The 24,022-nt window shown below is 40.7% G+C and overlaps 1 protein-coding gene across 1 annotated transcript in view; it reads left to right on the forward strand.

Annotated features, from left to right (window-relative positions):
• Positions 1-1,617: 1,617 nt before the first annotated feature.
• The window catches only part of rhbdl3 (rhomboid, veinlet-like 3 (Drosophila)), a 71,204-nt gene continuing 48,799 nt past the window's right edge, over positions 1,618-24,022 (forward strand). Inside the window, exon 1 of the mRNA XM_014991963.2 lies at positions 1,618-2,583. Within this exon, the coding sequence (XP_014847449.2) occupies positions 2,440-2,583 (144 nt within the window). The 5' untranslated portion in view covers positions 1,618-2,439. The remainder of the gene's footprint in view (positions 2,584-24,022) is intronic.

Raw genomic sequence — 24,022 nt, forward strand, 5'->3', positions numbered from 1 at the left:
TTAGCGGGTGTTTTTCCTGCTGCACATCTTGTCTCCCTCCTTTCTGGTTCACACCCTCTCCCCTCATCACCTCTGCCTCTCATCACGGCTCTGCTGTTGGCGTTGGATCAGGACCTGCAAAAACAAGTTGAGTCGGCTCTTATGTCCAATTAGTTGGATACTTTTTTGAGCTTTGCCCTTGAAAGAGAAAGCTAAGAAAGATCGTCTTTGCTTAGCTCTAAATCTTTTAATAAAATTGTCCATTTAGTTGCATTTCATGGTCAGCTCTATGTAGGATTTACGGCTTTTGTTATTCTGAAGCCATATAAATGTGTTGTCCAAATATTTCATAGATAAACATCACATGGCAATTATTTGTGTAAATCTGGTTAAAGCTGAAGCCAAAGTAAGTTTTCATCAAAAGCAAAAGAGTTGCCTGGCTTTGATGTGTCACTGTATAGTGACCAGAATGAAAATCTCTAAAGGGTAGACGTATATACCTTAACTCTATTGTTTCCATGGCAATGCAATCACACTGAAGCAGAGCGATTTACCACAGGATACTGACATAGACCACACATGCTGCCTTCTCATACCGTGCCTTCCACCCATCTATTAAGTGTGTTTGATGTCTCTCCAGGTAATAGGTGGGTTCTTGTCTTTAATGGTGCATTGGTACAGCAGTGATGGAAGGATCAGTTTCAAACCTGGAATGATCAGGAACTTCACCTGCATCCCTCGACACTCCCTACTTTGTGCCTTTTAATCGAAGTGTGCATGCTTTGTGTTATTGGTGGGCAGAAATAGGAAGCGTTAATCAGACATCAAGTGTGAATGAAGAGGCTTTTGAGTTGAACATCTTAAACTGATCAAGTTAGTGAACTACACTGGCTTGCAAACGTGTTTGAACCCCTCTAAACTTTTTCACGCTGTCACATTACAACCACAAAATGATTTTGTTGAGCAGCAATAGGTTTGGTTTGGCTATTGATAACTAAATGTCAAAGGCAATTAATAAGGAAATTTGTAACTTAGATCAGAACTAACAAGTCTAATTCTCAGGTAAATAATTGCCAAATACTGTAGGTCAGTTTCAGTTGTTGCTTATACATCCTAATATGGCTGAGGTATTAAAATAACTATAGATGAAAGGACAAGTCCAACACTGACGTCACTTTTTGTAGTTTATCACTTCCAGATTGCTGACCCCTAGTAGAATTTAAAATATTGTGTGGCTCAGTTTGCAGCTGCAATGAACTGTTTCCTTTCTTCAATTGATGAAGGAAACAGTGCTCCACCAGGTGTTTAAAACACTGACTGTTGTTTTATAACCTGCTTTAAACTTCTCCACCACTTTCTCCTTGACCTGCCTGCTGTGTTTGGTTTTCATGACGCCACTTCCTCGCTCATGTTTTCTACCTCTGAGAGCTTCAGAGAACAGCTGGAACACAGGTGGCCTCTGTTTAGTAATTAGATAGGATCTGAAGGCTAACACTGGCTTTTATATTGGGGAGTATAAGGGCACGGATGCCAAATGCAAATGCATGCCACCATTTTCAGATTCTAATTCCAGAAAATTATTTGAAAATACTTTTATTGTTGCAATGTGTTGCTCTGTCACACATAAGTCCAACAAAATCCATTAAAGTTGGCTGTAACGTGACACAACGTGAAAAAGTTTAGGGTTGTGGATGCTTTAGCAAGATTCTGTATACTGCCAATGAGTTACAGTCAGCTGCTGAGCTAGACACCCGGAGCCCCTCATCAGGAATCGCTAGTAATCCCTCGATTTCTCCCTCCTTTCTCCTCCCCCTCCACCCGTTCTCTCCATCCCTCTGCGTTCCTGCGAGGACGTATGCGCAACGGAGCGGAGCCGCTTCATCTCCTGAAGCCGAACCCAGGCAGCGTCTCGACGGACTCGGTCGGAGTGTTGCTCCCTGCCTCCCGGAGAGCTTCGTCCTCTCCGTCTCTCTCTCTCTCTGTAAAGCAGACCGCGCGCCAGGTGTCATGACGCACCAAAAAAACTGGCGCGTGTCCGAACTTCTCCCCGCAAGTCTGCCGCGTGCGCACATCGCTTGAAGTCGGGCCCTCGCTCCCTCTCGTGCGCGGATCAATCCAAATGAGAGCGTGTTCGTCAGCCCCCGGGCCCGTTTGTCATCTCCGTCCCGCTGTCACAGCTGATGATGTAATTGTTTCTCCTCCAGATGGATCCGCGCTCCGCTGCTCCTCCTGCGTCGCTTTTCTCTCGGAGTGAAAAGAGTCGCTGCAGAATGTGCCTCTGAAACTTGGACCGCTGACAGAAAACCACCACATGAGGACATTTTACGCTTCAACTCCTGCTAAACTTGATCAACTTTCCTTAACAGGAGCGCGCGCTCGTTTGATGCATTGTGTTCTCGAGGAGGGAGATGGGGAGGAACCATCTGTATCTGGGGTCATTTGGTACGATCTAGTGGATGTATGGAGGAGAGCAGCCCGAGGATGACCAGCGGAACCCGGGAGGCTCCGGTGAACATCTCCCCGGCGGTGGCTGCCCACGCAGAGGGCGAGGAGATCGAGGTTTTGGAGAGTACCGACGTCCTTCCCGTAGCTCCAGAAGAAGTAGTAAGTCTGCACAGTACGCTTAGACTCACATCTGTAATGTCAGAAACCCCGGTGTCCGTTAATTGGATTACATAGAGTGCAAATTAAACTCTGAAGGACGTTGTTATGTCATGACTGAACTGTTGGAATATTGCTTCTTGGCATAGGCTTATAAGAATTTATTCATTTTCAAACAGACTTGCTGTAAAACTGCTGCATTCCTTTTAATATTAAGACCATTAGATAAATTAGCGTTTTTTTTTGTGTGTGTGGTGGTGTGCATCATTTTCAAACAGGCGCGCCAGCCATCTTTGGCACCTGAGTTTTTCTTCCTTCCTTCTCACTTTCACCTTCACTTGCTCTTCTCTTGTCTTTGCTTTTCCTGTCTCAGCAATGGAAATCTCTGTTTGACCAGGTAAGGAATGCAAAGTTTAAGTGATATGCATGCTTTACTTGTCTCTAGTGTGTGTGTTTGTGTGTAACCTCTAACCTAAACAAGCAAAAGTACCCCTTGACCCTTGCAACTACAAGCTTAAAGGTATTTCATTACATAATATGCATTTCAAAATGTCTCACACCACACTTTTCAGATTTTATTTGTATCTCTGACCAACAAACTGCCTTCAGAAGACGTCTAATTCATTGCTAGAATCCTGATGTGTTCTCAATATAAATCCAGCTGTTTGTGCTGTCGGTGAACAAACAGCATCATGACGAGACAAGAACACAAGATAGGAGAAACTCTTTATGTTGCATGAGCTTTAACTTCAAAGTGTATTGTCCAACATAAACATGAAGTGGAAAGATTTTACAATAACTAAAAACTCAATGTATTCATAACTCTGCTGATCCTAAAACCAATCCACTGAAGCTTCTTTGTATGCTAAACTTTATCTATATGGAAAGCAAGTGTGAATATGGAAGTGCCAGTTTCTCATTTAGGCTGATTAATCGATTGTATTTTTAGACTGAAATGTTGCCAAGGCCAGCTCTAAATCCCTCGCCTGCTGGGTAGCAATCATGGCACAACATGTAACAAGGCCACATCTCTGTCAAAGCCAGGAGGATCAGAGTGGGAGGACGCTGGGGGCCGAGGGTGTGTCGCTCGCTCACAGTGACCCCATAATGCCATTAGGACGACACATAATACTGGATGCATTGATCTATGAGTCAGGCCTGCCTTGTAAGAGACACATGACAGCATGCAGATGCACGCAAACAGCCAAGAAACCCCAGGAGAAGAGAAACAGAGACCGAATGATCACGCAAGCAGCTGGCTGAACTGACAGACGGCAAACGAGCCCCCCACTGTCACACGCGCGCACACACACACACACACACACACACACACACACACACGCACTTATTTATGCACAGCTATCACTGTGTGGGCCTGCTGCAGCACCTGCCTGGCCTGAGATGGGGCCCCCTACTTTTTGCTGAGGGTAATTATATGTATTAATGTGTGGTGTGTTTCAGTGTGTGAGTCTGTGTGTGCAGAGGTTGGGTGGGATGTTCTGCGTTGCATCTGAGGCTCGTGTCAGGCTCACTCTTCCAGGGGTGCACGGAGGTCCCCCTGGGATTATGTTGTGACTGCGTGTGTGTGTGTATGTGTGTGTGTTGGTAAGGGAGAGTTTTCTATGGACGGCCATTGAATGGGCCCCCTCAAGCCGCCATCTTTATGCGTGCCGAACGGCTTTGAGTTTCCTCAAGTGGGCGTCGGCTCAAAACAAAACGTGGGTTTGTCCAAATGGCGAGGTCGCTGGCCGCTCTGGCAGCTACAAATGTCCTTTCTCTTCTTTTGCTCTCTGTTCCTCCTCCTCACTCACAATGAGTTGCTCCATTTGTCAAGGGGCCGACCTTGGCGACACCCCGCTGCTGTGAAGCGACAGGAGGAATGATCACCAAAGATCATTCAGTTACTGAACATCAGGAAAAGCAAGTTTTTTTTTTCCTTTTTTTCCCCCCCCATCCTTCCTGGAAACTTGTGTTTGTGCAAAAAAGATGAATGATTTTGAAATAAAGAGCAAGGCTGGAGATTTAAGATGATGTATGGACACTGAAAAGATTATTCATTTATGTAAGCTTATTCTGATTGGATAGATTTCATATTTGACAATATAATTAGATTTCAGTAAGACTGACATAATACCTCTGCTTCTCTTACATTTTATTTTTATTTGATTGTCTGAGTTTGGATAAAGATATGAACCAAGAAGGTTAGGTGTCCTGACAGTTTCTTTTTTTTTGTTGTTGTGACTTTTAATTACTTAAATTAGAAATGGCATAAAGTACATTCAATGAAAATGTCAGTGACTCTTAAGAACAAGTGACATTAATTCTTCCTTTCAGTTTGTTGGTATCTGATACAGAAATTATTTCAAGGTACCTCCTTTCAGTCAGCTTTCCTGCACTGAACAGCAACATGTGGGGCATCAGTGCATTTCATGCTGTGTGCATCCTGAGAACAGCTCTACCCTTTTCTTTCCATCTCATTTAAAGGACTTACTGTATTAATGGTACGATGAAAAATGTTAGTGGTTTTGAAACCGTAATATTTTGTATTCATGGCCGTTGCCCTGTTCACGGAAATATCCTGGTAAAGCATTAAATATATTCCTGCAAAGAATCTTTTACTGGCAATCTCTGGTGGCGACAATAAATGTTATGGATGTATACTTCCCATTCAGATCCACAACATTCCTGTTTTTACGATTTTGTAAAAATCGTAAAAAGCAATGGTCAGGACATGAAATACGGCAGAGAGAGAGAGACAGATGAGAGAAACATTTGCCGCAAACGTCTTGAGGTCAGGAGCTGAACCCAAGAAGGTTGCATCAAGGACAAAAAGCCTCTTTATGTGGGGTGCGCCGCCCTAATGCTACTCCATTCTGCGCCGCTGCAGTTCTGCTTTTTAACTGTAGATCACAATTCTTTAAAGGTGAGGGCTGTTCAGTGTCCTCAGAAAGCTTTATGGAAGATGTATATTATTTAATCATACTATTTTTTTGTCACTGGCAGCCAATGTTTCTGATTGGTTGACAGTGAAATTAATCAATTGGCTCTGCTCTTCAAGCAAGTGCTAAATGGACAATATTTTAACAAAAAAAAAACAAACATCCAGCAGCCCTGCTGTGGAGGACTTTGTTGCAAATTCAGAAGGTGTTTATGCTAAATGAGTGTAATAATTACTGACTATTGAATAAAAGTGAGAAAAGCATTCTAAAATTAGATTTTTTTTGTAGCACTAATTCTGTTTAGTGGCGGGGGGACGGCATGGGAAAGAAAAGCTTGAGAGCCCCGAGTCTAGAGCAAGTTCATTCCTCAAATATGATCGCAGCAACATTAGCAGAATTCTGGCATTTTGACAAAAGATTAATTTATCACAATAAAATGTGGAAAATATGTTGCTCCATGAATACTTTATGGATGCACTGAATGTGCTCCGCAAAAAAAAAAAACCCTCTCTAATTGGCAAATATTCTGCAAATAATGTTTTGGAGTTACGATCCACAGAAAAATCTGCCACCGTGTGAATCTGTGAATACTGAGCTGCATATAGGCAGTGATCCAGTGTATTATGTTAAAATATGATAATAAGGGCAACACATTGTGTAAAAACCACCAGCCGTCCTGCACCTTAAATGCTGTAAATATGTAGCCAGTTCATGTGACTCAGCTGGCAGTTTGATTTGTATACAAACCCTTTGCCTTCATATCGTTTTCAGCGACTCCCGTGTGGCTGAGTTTTATTTGAGTTTCAAAGCGTCACAGGCTGAAATGGAAATGCTGTGTCGCTGTGTTCTGTCCCCCCCTTCTCTCCTCTCTCCTGTCCCTGGAGAGGATTTTGTTGCTGTGTAAGTGCTTCCCTCCTCTGAGGAGTGCAAACCTCAATGCTTCGATTCATGTTCCCCATCTCCTGAAACAAACAAGAAGAGTAAGCACAGAAACAGACAACATCTAATGAAGCTGGGGAGATGTAGTCAATGAGGGAGCTGATGTCTGTCCTCCACACACGCGCACACACGCACACACACACACACACACACACAAATCTGGAAAGGTTGGAGCTGTTGTGAGCTTGTTCAAAAATAATGGCATCATCTCAAACAAGGAACAGGTTCTTTTTTAGATTCCACTTTCTCTGTCGGCTTACTCACTGCATCACTCTTATGACACAACGTTCACCCAATTTCTAGATGCTATCACACTTTTGAGTCAGATTGTTTATTTTTTATTTTTTGTCATGATCAGCAAGTTTATACCAGAATGTAAAATGAGTAAACTGCCTTATGTTTTGCTCCCTGGGAGGCAACATCTGATGAGTTTCCCTGCCTGACTGTGACTAAGACAGTTAATTAAGGAATGTTTGTCAAGATTTCTTTGTCCCATCTGCTTCTCGTGTTCACGGGTGAAGGGCTTTGTCAAAACCACATCTTGCTGTTTGCAGTCATTTAAGAAGGCATTTAAGCTTCACTTGGAGAACTCAGCTGCCTCAGAGTTTGAATTGGTTCTATTTTAGTCTAGAGATGCACCGAGATGCTGGGTGACTGGAACCTACCGAACTCAGCTTGATTAGATCTGACCGATAACCAGGAAAGACAAATGTCCAACCTTTTTCTGATCACTTGACATACCATTGAGGACCTTCCTGGTTACTGCTAAACAGAGCACTCTTCAGTGTGGAAATTGTTACTGAAGAAAGACAACTTAATACTCATTTCCAGTATGAAGTTTTTTATTATTATTATTAATTGGAATGAAGACAGGAAATTTTTATTTGGATATCATTTAACACTTTGACTTTGAGGGCAAAGCAGTTGGTTATTGCTAAGAAGCTATTTGACTTGGTTGGAAATTTGACTGTAATTCTGCAATAGTATCTTGTCCAGATTGTTCTTTAATTTTGTTTTGTTTTGTTTGATAACTGCTGTTTTAAAGCCTGGGGGAAAATATTTGATAAGAGGGATGCTTTTAGTATTTGAATCGGATCAAACGCAATGACAGGCAAAACTTTCTTAAGGAAAGCTTTTAAGATGTCAAGACAACAGATAGCAGCTGTTGGCAGATAACAGGGAGCTCCTCTGTTTATTTCTTCACCGTTTCGGTCTTTGTGACAGGAGAGAAATGCTGGCAGCCGCTTGGATATCTCATTGTTAGATAGGAATCTAGACTGTTGTTTACAAATACTACTGCTAACCACACTGTCCATAATCTCTTTAAGTAACACAATAGGCTTTTGTCTTTGCTTTACTTCTGGAGAAAACCCTGTTTTTCTACGACACACACAGTGTGACATTGCCGCTGCTTCCAAGAAAAATATTTGCTTCTAAGATAAAAAAAAAAAAAAAGTCAGTTGGAAGAGGAGATCCAGCTCCTCCATCAGCCCTCTGCTGATTGGTTAAAACGACTCCTCCATTAGCGCCCCCTTCAGGAAGGCAAGCAGAAATACTTTGAATGTGGTCAATTATATTCTTAAAGAAAACTTGAATTCAGTTTTGGAAGGTTTACAAAATCTCAGTTTTGTGCCAAGATTTTTTTCTTTTCTTTTTTTTTTGTTAATTCTTAAAAACTACTAGCCTGTCTGATTGTGGGCTCAGTCGCCATCTGCGTGTTTGCATCTCTATGTGCCCCCAGCTGCCTTTCTGTTGACAGCCTGCTCCCAACGCCACCTTGAAATCCCCTCAGACATTTGCCCCCAGGAGCTTAGAGATTAAACACTTTCACATGGCTGCATACTTTCAATGAAAGTGTTTCCCTTTTCATTTCTTGGTCGGTGGCATATAAAAAAAAAAAGAAAAAAAAAAAAGCATTGTATGCCACAGTCATCCCAGGATGACCCTTTAGGCCACACATATAAATGTTTTGCTGGTATTTTACTAATGTTGTCTGGAAGAGCATATTCAGTTGCTTCTTGTACTGTATGATTTACAGTCATCGCTCCATGTCATCTGTAGCTACAACAAATGTAAGCTGTATTTTATTTGTGCTAAACCTCTTGTAGTCTAGCTGGTAGAGCCTTACTGTCTTCAATTTGTCTCGAGAGGTAGGATTCACCTCCCAGGTAGCTGCTATTTGACGGGTAAGTGGGGAGCTGCAGCTGCGTTTAGCCGTGCGTGTAGGGAGAGGATGTCTCGCTGCGCCCTGTCAGTTTTACCCATGCTGCAGACAAAGCCATGCAGAAAGTGAGATCATGGAGAGCAGCCCGGGATGCTGATTGTAGTTTCCTTTTGACTCTGTAAGGGGATGTCTTTTCCTTTGCTTCAGCTCCAGACAAACTGAAACTGAAGGCTTTAAATGTCAAAGGACCCCAAACATTATCGAAAAAAATCAAGGAGAAAAGGTGTGTTTTTGTGTTTTGGAGTGAGAACAAAGTGTATTTTTTTTTAATTATATTTACTTATATAAATGTAAGAGATAAACCTCACCAAAAGCACTGATGTTTCTCCTTGGCTTGGTGGTTAGCAGTTTCCTCACAGCTCCTAGATTGCCTGTTCTCTCTCTGTGAATAGTGTGTAGATTCTCTCCAGTTACTCCAGTTTCCTTCCAAAGTCCTAAAACATTTACATCAGATTTATTGGCAAATCTAAATCCTTCTTAAGCTTTCAACTTACCAACATAGAGTTCAACCTTCGAGTTCTTCAGTCTTTTCCAGCTCAGGACAGAATCAGTTTTTCCGGTGCCGGTGCTTTAACGGTGTAAACAGTAGAACAGGTGCTAGTGAACCACTTCAGCTCTAGAACTGGTTTTGTGGAAAGCCCCCCCTAAAACAAGAAGTTTGAAACTTCCACTGCAAGCTTATTAAAGAAGCTGTAACGCATAGCATTTGTTCTGTGGTGATGTTGTCAAAATACCAGATGAAATTGTGCTAAATTTTGATAAAATGTTTTTTTTTTTAATTGTAAACAAACTATCAGGCAAATTTGCATTAAAATAGTTTGTTTAAATATCACTTACAAAGCAACAAGGTAGGTAACCCCATGGGTTTTTCATTGGCTTGCATTGGGCACAAAGTGTTTACTTTTAATTCATTTACTTTACAACGTATAGATTCTACCAGAAACATCTGGTCAAATGGTAAGGAGAATTATTTACCTTTCAACAGAGCAATATGTTTCAAATGAGGGAATCAGTGAGGTGCATTATTTTTCAGCTGTAAACGGGCCCTCGTCTCTCTTTTATCTACATTATTTTAATACGCTGATGTACTTATCAGCCTAATTGCCACTGACACACACACAGATGGTGGGTTCACTGTTTGCTGACCTGCTCTTCCAGAGCTCCGTCAGCGACTGACACCAGCTGAGCCTTGGCGATGACTCAACAATAAACACTTTGAGGCATCACTGAGCTGTGTATTATTAATTTAGGATAACAGTATTTATGAGTTTAGAATTACACCATGCCTCATTCTGTCCTGAGCTACCTGGGCCGCGCTGCGATGGAACAACAGCCAGAACCTTAAAGATTTTCTTGGAAAGATATAATCAGAGCTCATCTCTCCCCCCCACCCTCCTGCATCTCTCCTCCCCGGCTCTAAATAGATTCTCTTAATGAAAGGCGCAGTTCCAGTTGGCAGAGTGTGAAAACAGTCTCTGCTGAAGTAAAAATAGCTGCTGGATCTGTTGATCTGTAAGTGGCAGCAGCGAGAAGATGTGGTCGTTTATCTGTAATTGGTTGCAGAATGCATAAAGCTTATAGCAGCCATAGCATGAAATCTGGACAACACCCATATGTGCATATATGCGAATGCGTGTGTGTGTGTGCGTGCGTATGTGTGTGTGTGTACGCCATTATGAGCGACGTAGTGAGGATATTTAAGGAGGTTGGGTTAAGACTGTATCCCTTTATGAAATAATCCTGGTTTAAATGTGAATGCCTTCCTCTTATTCTCCAACGTTTGTTTCCCTTCAGGTTTGACTCCTGTTGAAAAATATAAAACGTTTTGCTTTTATGCTGGCTGTGACCTCTTTTCTCACCCAAGCCAAGCTGATTGAAGCCTGTTTGGTTTTAGCCAGTGTGCAGTGTTACTTTAGACATGTCTACGTTCAATTAGCTAAACCAAAAGAAAAACAGAAACATATTTTCTGCTTGTTATTTTCCAGAGTGTTACTGTCAGTTCCTTTTGCTCCACGCTTATTTTTAATGTTACAACAAACCAAGAATTATATTGCGCAATCAATAATTCAAAAGGTTTGTGTCTACTGTTCGGTGTAATTATATTTGATTGCTTCTGCGTTGGTGTGATGTGGTTGATGTACAATGTACTGGAATGAGTTGCAAAGATATTTATGAGGTGCTAGGACTCAAGAGAACCACCATGGCATTTATGAATCTGATGTGATTCAGAAAGTTACAAAAGAACCGATAACTATATATAACTACATAAAAAGCACTGCAGGCCTCACTTGCCTCAGTTGAGGTCTGTTTGTGATTCAGTGGATATGAGAGAACAAGGCAAAAACTGCATCAATCAAGAGAGTTTCAAGCCAAAACCACTGCTGACAGAAAAGTAAGGATGGGCAATGTGAACTTTTATGGAATTTTATCACAATATTTGATACAATTGTGACAATGATAAAACTGATTTAAAAATATATATTTGACTTCTTTTTTAGGTAACTGGTTGTGACTGCATGGTGCAGCATCATGGTGTCACAAGCACAGATACTGACCTTGAAAAACATTCCCAGTTGAAATGGGTGTTTTCTGGACACCGCCTACTGAATGGAGTGTGTTTTATATTGCTAAACTGCACACAGTAGCTGCATTTAGTAATATTTTTGATCATCATACCTACAGTCAAAGATGGAGGTGGTGTGATGGTCTGACTGCTTTGTTGCTTCAGAATCTGCCATCAGTTTGAGAATCTTAAGGTGAATCTCACTTGGTTTACGCAGAACAACAATGGTCCTAGGCTCACATTTCACTTCTAAACGGCTGAAAAGTTGGAGGTTTTTCAGTGGCCTAGTCTGGATTATTGCGCTGCTTTGGGTGTTTATGCTGAAAAACCTGCAGTGTTACTAAATTACATAATTATGTTCTGTTTTCCCTGCAGAACAGCTAAACTCTTTATGAGACAGACGGGATGGTGACAACCAAAACACGGAAAAACTTCCAGGGCATATTCCCCCAGTGCTAGATATGCTTTGGAACATATTTTACTGGATTCATATTTTAAATCATTTGCCTGTTTGCAGCCCAGCGTCTCATTATGTGCTCAGCTGTCGGTGAAGCATTATTTTAAACAAACTGTTCCTCTAGTGTCTCCTTGTTTACTCCTCCGCCTTCTTGTCTCCCTTGAGTAGTTGTGGCAGACAGTTTTGTAGACAAGCGAATGGCAGGAATGCATAATTCAAAGGTAATGGCATTTTTCACTGCTTCCTATTCACCCACGCCGAAGCTGAAGTGCAGTCTGCTTTTTCTGGATGCCCTTTTCACACTTTGACATCTTTACTTGTTTCAGAGAGAATGTTATATCTGTAAAATCTGCTCACAGTACGAAATCGCAACTGCTTATCGGGTGTGTCTTGTAGATATTTAGTCACTCTCCAGTCCCCTGACTGTTTTGCTGTTGTGATGGCAACCTTTGCAGGGTCTGCCCGACAGGCTCAAGGTGAGCGACAGTGCTTAGCTTTCACCCAGATCCCCGCTCCCTATCTGTCCCCTCTGTGTCATCTTACAGGACGCTGCAGCCAGAGCCAGCAAGCTGGGCCAAAGTGCTGAAGTGGCCAGCTGTGAGAAGGACAAAGCCACATTACACAATGCACAAAGAAAAGCAGTGAAAATGAATGTCATTTTGGGTCTTTGCTTCTCTGCTGGGATGTTTTACCAACTTTTGCTGCAGTGCTCTTCTCGGTGTACTTTCATAAAGGGCTGAATTAAATACACTGCAGTGGCATGAAAGCAAGACCAGATGTTATATTTATGATTATTTGATGAAGTTTCTGAACGTTAACTTCCCATCTCCCATTTTCCCATTTATAAAGCTTTGACCTGTCCATACCAATTTTTCTTTAAATGCAGTGATTAACAGCATAAAAAAATATAACATTCAGAGCCGAGCCTGTTATCTTCAGTGCCTCATTAACATGCCTTTTAGTTTACTTTATGTTGTCTGGCAGGTTCTGTTTTGGTGTTCATATAGATCTGTTCCCTTGATTATTAAAATCAGCACTTCAATTGCCTTCTGTATTTACTTAGGGTTTTTTATGACATCAACAAGTTTCGATGATGTGAAACATTTAAGTATAAGAAGCAAAAACAGTAGAACAAGTTTTTCCGCAGCACCGTACCTAAGGCGGTCCTTGGTTTTTAACCCTAAAATTTTGGGGGATTTTTGGTATCGCAGCAAAAATACATTTGACTTGTCAGTTTTGAAAGGGATACTTTCTTTCTTGCTTTAAAATCCAGTACCTCAGTTTAGAGTTCCTCCCAGCACTAAATCCTTCAGCACCCCTTGCTCCCAAATTGAAACTCACTCTGGGAAACTCATTTTGACCTTTTCCATTTGAGTCCTCTGAGGACAAGGACTGCTGCTACATTCAGCCACACAATGTTGTGGCTGACTGTAGGGTAACTGTGAAGTCAGAAATGATTCATTTTCAGACTTTGTCTTGTTGTCTTAATACAGCCATGTTGGATTTGTTCTGGCACAGAATCATAGCAGCATAATTGTTCTGTGGAATTTCAAGGCAAATAGTTGTTTCTAGAAAAATGAAATATTTGAAAGAGCAATTACTTTCGGTGTCTAATCTAAAATGGCATATTACATAACTGTAAATGGAAATGATTGTCTCCAAATATTATTCCAGAACCTTTTGGAATGATTTGAATACACTAGTAGATTCTAGGCTATGGCTAAATTGTGTACTTCTCTCTCTTTTTTTATTTGATTTTCTTGTTTCTTGAAGTTTACTTTGCATGTTTTTTTTTTGTTTGTTTTTTAATTTCAGAAAACATGTAACAGTTCCTCTCAGTGTTGATGGCAATGCCTTTCAAGCACACAAGTCTGCCCAGCGCCTTGGAGACCTGTTTGCTGCAGGGTTGTAAAAGGCTTATTTATTGCTGCAATTTGGTGAAAAGAAGAAAACTGGACTTCTGGTGCTCTCAGATTTTACCATCAGTGGGTAGAGCAGCCAAAATTTGTACCCTTCTTACTAAATGCTACTATATTACTAAAGAGCAGCATTAAAATGACCAATATTAGAGTACCATTACTTTAAATTAATATTGCTCAAGTACAACTTTAAAAGTATGGTGGAGTAAAACTGTATCTAGAAGTAAATTCCCATTAAAATGTTTTCTAAGTGAGTAAATATAACTCGCCACCTCTGGATTCTACGGTTCTGTTATAACATTGTGGTTGATCTCAGTTTAGTTAAAGGTCATTTACAGTCCATTGAATCACATTTACATGTTTAATATTTTGTCAAAAAGAACATTTTTATTAATACTTAAAAACTCAAACACAATCTGACAGAAACATTTTGTTAATGTTCCCCATGAAACATCTTTGTTGGTGCCTTTAATCAGTTCACAAGAATCTTTCAAAAGTGTTGCTAAAAAATGTAAAAATGATCATTTTGTTGTAAAATTGTAGAAAAACACATGATGTGCTCCAAAATCTGCTAGTGTTGCAAAAGGGATTTGGCTTGCAGTAAATAAATGTATTTATGTCTTTCTACTTTAGCATTACAACTAACATAGTCCTCCAGATAATGAGCCATCTGTTCAGCTACTGGAAAAATGTTTGCAATATTTAATATTTCCATCTCGCCAACAAAGTTTCATCAAAGAAGGTCTTCTCTTTTGGCACTGAAGCAACTTCACGTTTCTTGGACTTTTATGCGGCAATAGACAGTCTCACCAAAGGTATTACAGGTTTAGAAATGCATACTACTTAAATAATCAGCTAATATAATATTTATTGCAGTGCAGGCAGTTCTTTGAGAAATGCACATTGTGTAATGTGATATTGCACCAACAATAAATTTGTCATGTATTTTGCAAACCAAAGGTGCTTTTTCCCCCCCGAAGAAGTTCGGTTTTTTTGCTTAGCAACAGTTCTTTCCCTGAATGCAGGTCAGTTCATTCACTAACTGAATTTATAAACAATAGGTTTTATAACCCCCAGTTAGTGTTTCTAAATCCTGACTCGAGCAATATGTAGGGGTGGCTGTTCTTGTTGGAAGCAGCTGTCACCTGCAATCAGAAGGTTGTGGATCCTGTTACATCTTAAGAGTCAGTGAGCAAAACAGGATATTGGTGTATAAGTACATTAGGAACTATGTGGGTGTTAATTTGCACATACTGTTGATCTGTAGTTTAAGCACACTGAGAGACCTGAGAGAAACAAACATTAAATGTAGCTGAACTTTTTATTTGGACCTTACAAACATGCAAAGAAGGCTTCAAGTTGCATTAAAGCCACTTGCAGCTGCATCTCTGCATCAGCATTCACACAGCGGTGAGAATGCTGATCCATTGTGTACGCAGGCTGCAGGGTATCACCTCTCCCTGACACACTCACACGCTTTACTTTTACTGCCTTATTTAGATTATAGTGTTGAAGTCCGGTGTAACACATACAAAAAAAAAAAATGCACAATACAAAAACCAGCAATAAGGATGGAGCAAAATGTTTGGTCTCCTAAAATCACAACTTATGAAATGTATGGATTTTGTGGAGTTTAAAACTGCACAGATGATGTTCAAAGCTAAGAACAACTTGCTTCCAAAAATATTCACATTTATTTAAGAATACAGAGGGAAGGTATGACCTGAGATGAAAATGTAATTTAAAGCAACCATGTGTTTGCAGCATGCTTAAAAGCATTTGCATCTCAGGATGTGGAGTGATTTTATTTATTTATTTATTTTTTTGCAATATAAAATTTTGTTGGGGAATCGTGATAAAATGTAAGTAAATAAATAAAAAATAATAATCATGAAATATTTTCATAATATTGCCGATTTGTAGGTTGAGTCCATTTAACTGTCACTGATAAGAATTACGCTTAACCTCAAAAAAATTCACACCAACTTTTTATTTCAGCCATCTCTTCTGGAAGTTAACCTAAATTTAAATGCAAACTTTAAAAGCATGCATGTAAAACTCGCTGATAGGAGGGGGAAAAAATCGAAACTTTCCCCAAAATTAAATCTTCATAAACGGCAAATTCGATTAATCGATAAAATCAATTTATGTCCCAGTCCTAATTGAAACCATTAAAAGTAATGGTTTGTAATTCGGTGGACCCACCACACTTCTTTAGCTTCCTGATCTGTCTTTTCTAGATGTCAGGTTTTCCTCAGCTGCAAAAATGGTGTGTGAAACTACTCTCCTCTCCCCTTACCTTAAAAGGAAACAGGCGCTGATCTTAAAGAGCAGGGATTGTTTATTTATTTCTTGCTGCTCTCTGAGGATTATGGAAACAGGATTATGAAGAAGAAGCTGCCCTGGTGGGAGTTTTCACCACTGAAAACGGATCATTGGACAGCTGACTGGCTCACTGCCTGATTAAAATGCTTACGAAAACACCCAGCATGCTATATTGTCTCAAAAGAGCACAGATTTGGAAATATTAATAAGATCTACATTGCTTTTTGTAGGGGACACTAAAACAGATGGCAACTTTAAAAATGTTTCTTAGTAGCCCATAAGCTCCCCCATCCTCAGCCGAGCCTTTTGTACTGACCCTTTTCTGTTTTTCCCCTTTCTTTTGGAGATTTTAAGTCTGCAGCCTCCCCTTAGGGCAGCCCAACCTCTAGTCCATTTCCCAACTATTACAGATCATAAATCTCTGTGGTGAATGGAGCTGCGGCCGTCGGTGGAGCCGGGGTTTGATGGTGTTGTTAGGGGAGCTGACCTGAGGGCAAGCCTATGGCAGGAGAAGAGGCTGAATGGGAGAAGGGAGAAAAAAATAGACAGCATGAGGATGGCTCATTAAACAAATGTTTCTTTCTGCGTTTTGTTCCCTGTCGTTCTCTAAGTAGAGCTGCTGCATGTGTGAAGCAGCTAAGAGGTGTTTGACCGAGGGTCTGTCCTGTTGTTAATGGGAGGTTCTCACCTCGATGTAAAGGGGAGGATCTGGGGAGAAAAAGGTCACAGACTTCTTTCTTTGTCTCTGTTCTGACCTGCCGTTGCCCTGTGCCCTGGGCCCTCGGCTTTACGTCTGCTTTTACGACAAGTTTGACTTCTTCTGTTTGTTTCTTGTGACTTTTTTACACATTATTCTTGGCAAAAGGGCTCAAGCATAGTCAGACTGGATGCAAAGCGTTTGTGAACATAAATTTTCTTGCCTTGGTTTGGCCCAAAAGGTTCGGCCTTTCGGCCATTCTAACGTAATGTGTGCCAATCAGAATTACATCTACAGCCACTGTAGATCTGGCTGTAAGTTAACGGTTGCTGTCGTGCTGTAAGTGCCGCTGTTGATATTCCATTTTACTCCTAAAATAGTCTGGTCTGTCAATTCACCGTAACTTAGAGCCACACTTTGTGCTCCAGTGGCTCGGTTAGCTGCAGGGATGGACTCAGAGACTTCCTTGCTGTTTGAGATTAAAATATGTAGATGCACTCTCTCTCTCTCTCTCTGCTGCACACAATTTGTCCTTTCCTGATCATTTTGATGACCTTCTCTGCAGACTCTACACAGATGAGACTGCCATCCATGTAGAAATCACTATTTATCAATCTGGCCGTTTCAGGAAATTCATTTTCATATTGGGCAACAAAGTACTTCATTCATATTTCGCGTAGGCAGGGGATGATTCAAGAGACAATTAGTCCAAAAAGATCAACCTTCATGCGGTAATCTGTGGGCTCTGTGCTTATAATGCTGTTCTTCCACCACAAAATATGTGGGTAGTGTCTGTCTTCTTTCTTTATATGGAACTTCTGGAACATTTTCTCAACATCGCAGGAAACGGCGATTGTGTTTTTGTAAAATCTGCAGGATATTCTGGCCAGCCCATTTGTGAAATTAGATCAAGTTACGAAGCATTGACTGAGATTGGTGTCAGATTGGCAGAGCAATCGATCACAACCCTAATTTTGTCTGGCTTTCTTGGGCGATAAGCCCAAACCACGACCTCTTCCTGGTTTGGGCTGACTGTTTAATCATCTCTGCTTCACCATCCTGAAAGACGCCTTACGTAAATTTAATGTAATCGCTGTTAAATTTGGGATTTTATCAAATGTCTCTTTCAGGTGCCTGTTTTCAGGACATGGTTTAAAGGGAAATTATATTTCCAGATTGCCTGAATCTTTTTTGTGTTTTCCTTTATGAGGAAATTTTGGAAATGGTTCATCTTGAGATATGCTCCTTTCTTCAGTGTTTGTCTCTAAAAGTTTTGATCACAGTGGCAGGTGTCAGTAATGGAAGTACACAACACTGTGACCTCTTTGGACTTAGTGCAAGAAGAGCTTCCAACAATGCTCCATCTGTTTCAATGGCATGCGGCTCATCGTCTCACCCTGTGATTAGATGTCATGGCACTAGAGCTCCAGAGCAGTCATATCCTTTTAGGGGTCTAACTTCACAGCTCATAAGATCTGGTGTTTTCTGTGCTGTTCAGATAGAACAATTTATTTGATATAAACTGATGGTAGTCTGTTGGAGCATTACCTGAATCTGCCTCAGTACCCTCTCAGTCTTGCAGGGATCACTTGAAGATCCCTTTCATCTTCCACTCTTTTAAGCTTGCGTCATGTGCACCAATGGCCTCCTCCATCTTTATTTCAGCCTGTTGTGCTTTTTGCTTTGATACTTGATTGTTCTGATGGACAGCTTGAGTGGTGACTACAAACTGTGCATTTGGAGATCTTTTTTTATTTTGTCTTCACTCACTCTTACTTTCATTAATCCCATTGAATCTGCTGTCACTGCTGTGCATGAATCAATCTTTTTTCTGATCTGTAAGTAGATGGAGCTAAATTCGGTTGCATTTGTTCATAATGTTTCTTTTACTTGTGTCCCAAGCCCTTCAGCTTCCTCCATCATATGACTCAAGTCTTGATCATTTCATTCACTCTTGAGTGGTTTGTGTTGCTCTGACTTGTTCCTTCCAACTTTGATATATTTTGCTGAATTTATCCTCCATTTCACAAATCTTTTATTGCTTATGCTCCCGCAACTTTGGGTCTTGGCTTTCTTTCTTTCACTTGATGAACTTCTCTTCAGAAGTATTTGGTTCAAGTTCAGCCATAATTGCCTTATTATTGTTTGTGTGAGTTTGTAATGTGAGCAACAGTCCAAAAAATGTTTAGTTTCAGTTCAGTCCAAGAATAAGTATGAGCTGAACACAAGTTCCCCTTCAGAACGCCTGGATAAATATCTAACATTCATAATTGCACTGTCAGCAACAATGGAAAGAATAATTTTGCTAAACCGAGTTAATTTAACTTCTGCCTTTAAATCCACAAATGTACAATAATGTTTGTGGAGCAAAATCAAACCTGCTCCTGCCTGTATAACCATTATCATAACAAAGCGACTACCATGAAAGGAAAAGAGGAGGGAGGAACTGCAAGTTGGTATCAAAAGAGCATTTGTTCACTCATGTTTCTTTTTACTTCCACTTACAGATATACATTACTTTGTGTTGATCCCTCATGTTCCAGTAAAATACATTGAAGTTTGTGGAGTATTTTGACAAAAGCTAAAAAAGGTTTAGCCTGTTTTTCGTTTGGACTCGGACTTGTTTTCTTCAGTGCGTCTCAGAGCCGAGACCTGGTTGCAGCCATTCGTGTGTCTGATTGTGTTTCTCCGTGCACGGTTTCTCTGCCATGGACGCATTCACGGGCAGCGACAGGGGGTAAAGTGTTTATTTGAACACATGCTGGAGAGCCTGCTGAGGGCCTTTCAGCTGTCTACTGCAATCCCCTCTGCTCCTGGAGACACCCTGGGGACACCGCAGCTCCCTGTCTCCCATTTAGTCTGCATCCTGACCCACTCTCACTCTATCAGCCAATCTGTCCTCTTCCACTTTTTCTCTGTCAGACACGATCAATCCAGGTCAACTTTAAGAGTCGCCAAACATAACTTTTGGGTTCTTTAGCATTCACTTTTTCAATGTTCTATTTTCAAAAGTTTTCCAACCAGAATGTGGTGCTCAAGTAGAGGATGTGAACTCCATACCTATCATACGAAAACATCTGGGGGTTCTCTGAGGATGCCTGGTCCCAGGATATGAGCAATATATCATTTTGGGGCTACATGCTGCTATTCTTTTGATTGTCATATTCTTAATTCCTTAAGATTTTGGATGTGTGATAGTATACACCCATCACATATCCATTTATATTCATATATCAAAGTGAAGTTTCTGTCGTAAATGCCAAACATTTGTTAACTGCTGAGTTCATCTGGCATTTTAATGAGAATCTGTCACTATGTTTGAGACTCTTATTTTGAAGTAAGAAAGGAAGTAGTTCTTCTGTTTCCCTGTGGTGTTGAAGATATTGGCTAATTAAACTGCTTTTTGGACTGGTTCACTTCAGCCGGTTACAAACACACAAAAAAGCCTCCAGAACTATTAAATTGTTTTAAGTGGTCGCATATTGGAGCTTAAATAATATTGGAGGCCAGTTGGTCTCCAAGAAGAAACTGAGCCCTTTTCCCTCCTTTGTCTTTGAGAGTTAGAAATCAGAAAAAGAATGGAAGACTTTGTTGTGCCCGGGGTTTTTGAGAATGTGATAAGATCCAGGAATGTGACATGCTGAATAGGGAACCAGGAGTTTAAGGGAGCTATAGCATACTGATGAGGGGAAATAAATCAACACAATCACCCAAGGTAAGCAGAGTCCATAGGAAAAATACCTAAGCAGAATAGGAACCACCTCTACATTAACCCCAAAGCTCGTGTTGTTGGGTGAGACGCTTCACCCGCTGCACCCGCTTCGCCTGCTGGTGGTCAGAGGACCCTCTGGCCTCAGTCCTGTCTGTCTGCTCCAGGACAGTTGTGGGTACAAAGTAGCTTACCACCAACGTGTGCATGAAAGGGTGAATGGCTGAATATATTGTAAAGCACTTTGGAGTCCTCTGGACTTGATGCAGTGCAGAGTGTTTACCATTTTAATCTGTGATATGTGACTTGACTTCTTTTGAAAAAAATGTAATTTTAACCGCTGGTGGGTGGGGGGGGTGGTTGGGGGTTAACTTGCAACTAACAATACAGGACTTGAAAGCAACAACACCTAGGGCCTAGACAAAGCATGTTTTATCTAGATGCTCCATTGAGAAACCCCTGTTCTTTTCTGTCTGGTAAACCATTAAGCCAAAGAAGGAACAGGGCAGTAAACCTGAACTTGTGGAGAGGAAATTGGATTGTGTGCAAAAACGGTGCATAGAGTGTGTGACTGGGTTTAATGAAAGTGTCAGGAACGTAGAGTGGGTGTGCATTCACAGGTGGTGCTGGGTAGCAGATCTCAGCTGTCTGTGGACCTAGCTGCTGTGATATGGTGGGAATTACTAGAGATCCTGACTGAGCGGAGGCAGAACGAGCCAGCGCTTGATCAAGTGTGTTGATACTGCGTTGCCTAGAAACATTTAATTTGAATTAGGTTGCTCCTAGGTGCCTTGTAGTTGCATGGAGATAAGTTTCCTTATTAAGATTATGTGCCTATGAGGCTGAATAGCTGTGTGTATCAACCCTTCGTAAGACAAACGGGGGGAGAAAAAAAGATGTGAGTATTAATTACTGCAGACGGTGGGATCCTTGCACAGGTTGCACATTTCACACTTTCAGCAGAAAGTAGAGTTGGGTCGGATTTGCTCAGACCCAGAAAAGCAAAGGTTGCAGAGCACATTAACTGTAAGAATACAATTTAATACAAGAATGCATGCTAAACTACATAGCAAAAACAGTTTTATTTATATAAGTACCCCAATATCCTTTCCAAAATACTCTGAAACCTGGTGAAAACAAGAATACTAAAGTACCTATCAGGTATTTTTGAGTCCTGAAAGTAAATCAAGAGAATCCAATTAAATGAAGGAAATGGTTCTCACCGAACCACATGTGACCCTGAATGAAGCCTTTTCCACTTTTAGTCTCTTATCCACTAACCACCACTTCCCAGTCCTCGTCTTTTCAGTTCCAACTTCCTGTGTCTCTTAGCTACTGAAAGCAACCTGGAGTGGGTCTGCTCTCCGTTCCACAGTAGTCATCTTTTCACGCAAAAACAAGGAAATAACAAGTTCCATAGCGCTGACTGTCAAGCACTCGCACAGCCGTCTTTCACGAGACTTTCCCAGAGGGAAAAACACTCTGCTCGTATTCAAACATGGGCAACAAGGGGAAGAAAGCAAAGTGTGTGAGAAAATGTTGGAGGAGGTGCCGTTTGATAGAAATGGGTCACAACAGCTTTCCTGATCTCAGCTTTGTGATCTTTCTGATCTATGCTTTGTAGCACTGTGGCTTAATTAACTTTATTTGTACTCAATTATTATCAGTACTATGAAGTTTAATAATTCTACCAGCCAGTTGACAGCCTGACATTTTTTTACCCCTTAGCTAAGAGTTTTTTTTATGATATTACTTCATACAGAGGACAAATGTTGTCATCAGACAACAAAACCAAGCAACTCTAAGTTGTATATAATTCCAATATTAAATATTATCCCAATATTTGATCAAACTATCTTGAAGTGATTTTGATCGGCTCTGGACTAAAATGACTAAAATTGTTCTAAACAGGATGCATCTACAAGTGGCTCTTTAACTTGTTCTCAACCTGGTGAGAAAATCAATGAAAGGAAATGAAATTTACAAACATTTAGCAGATGCGCTACAGCAGATCAACAGTTATTAGCAGCTATGAATGTTATTATATTATTGTGATAATGTGAGGCAGTATCTAATTCACTGTAAAACAGGGGTTTTATCACTGAGAGCAGTCTCACAGCAGAAATATCAAGATGAGACTCTGCAGGCACTGATAATCCCGTGAATGTAAAGTAAACAGTTTGGCACAAGTCATGAGGGTTTAGTCATCTTTTGATGGGCAATAAATCAACCAAGATTCACAAAGAGCAGAAGACAATGATATGCTGAAGAGCTAAACACAAACCACTGAGCTGATATGGAAACACTTTTCTAAGAATAATGAATACAGAGAAATGAGCTGAATATGAAAACCAAAACCCAGACATGATTAGAGAATAGCACAACAGAAACAAAAGAGTAGAAGAAGACACACCTGTGTATCATGACACCCATCACTTGCACCCTGGCTTTTGCTATTCTATCTTAATACCGTCCATTCATATTGTTTCTATTTGTTTCATTTACAGTAACGATTCAGTTGTTTTTTCAGAAATCTTGATTCTGTTACTCAGCTAATAAAATAGTCTTACACATAAGTTAGGGAAAACATTTGCGAGGTTATTTCAATTGCACTTTTGTACAATGGTCAAGGTTTGAAGTGATTAGGCTGCTTTTTTATTCACACTATTTATTGTGTAACATTTATAACTTATAGTTATTTTACATTTCAGCCTTTTAATAAATCTTTTAAAGTGTTGCTTGCAGACAGCAAAGTAAGCTTTTCCATATGATAAACTTGCAGCTTCATAATTCTGGTCGTGTCTGTCATGTTTACACCCGACCTCCTTCCTTACAGCAGATACACACAAAGTGACGTCAGTACCCGAGTACAGAAACATTTCTTTTTGTTTCCATGGTTAGAACATTAGCCTTGCGTTTATTTTAAGCTTAAAGCAAATGAGATGAGTACATAGACCTATATATGTGGGTAACCTCGTAAACCTCCTTGTTCTGAAATTTTCCTTGTAAGATTTGTAATTTTGCAGCCGTTATTCACTCCCACATAGAACGTAACTAAATGTTACCAGCAAGGGGCTGCATGTGATTCAGTTGTATAATTTAAAAAAATAAATAAATCTTTAAGGTCCAAGTTATCCGCAGAAGCACTAATGAACATACTTTTTTTTTTCCTTTAAAAATCCGCCTTTTCTTTTCACTCCTGTTCCTTTATCTTTTCTCCCTTTTACCTCCATCTACCACTCTGTGGCCTTTGCCTCGGCCTTTTGAGCTTAAGTGGTCTTTATAGCCACATTAACAGACATTGCTGTGGCATTTTAGTGGCTGTTAGGAATCCTGTTGAGGCATTAGTCATGTCTCTGAAGTGTGGCGATGTAGACGGAGCTCCGGCTGGGCCGGCGGAGGCCGTGACATGCATGGCGAGCTGGTTTTTATGTGAGCCAGACAGGTGACCTTTTCCTGCAGAATGCTCAACGACAGCAGAGGTGATGTCTGAGTAATTAATGGTCTGAAACCGCATCGTGGCTCACCACATCCTTCCCTTCTGCAGTCTGCTGTCGCTGTGTCACTCAGCTGTCGAGTGATGTCTGATCTCTCAGGGAGAACCGCAGACGAATTAGGTTTGCCTACCTGCGTTTGTCCCTTGAAGAATTATGTTTCTAGAAAATTGCAT

The sequence above is a fragment of the Poecilia mexicana genome, unplaced genomic scaffold, assembly GCF_051168715.1.
Source record: "Poecilia mexicana isolate PSO_F unplaced genomic scaffold, ASM5116871v1 scaffold_1, whole genome shotgun sequence".
NCBI lineage: Eukaryota > Metazoa > Chordata > Actinopteri > Cyprinodontiformes > Poeciliidae > Poecilia > Poecilia mexicana.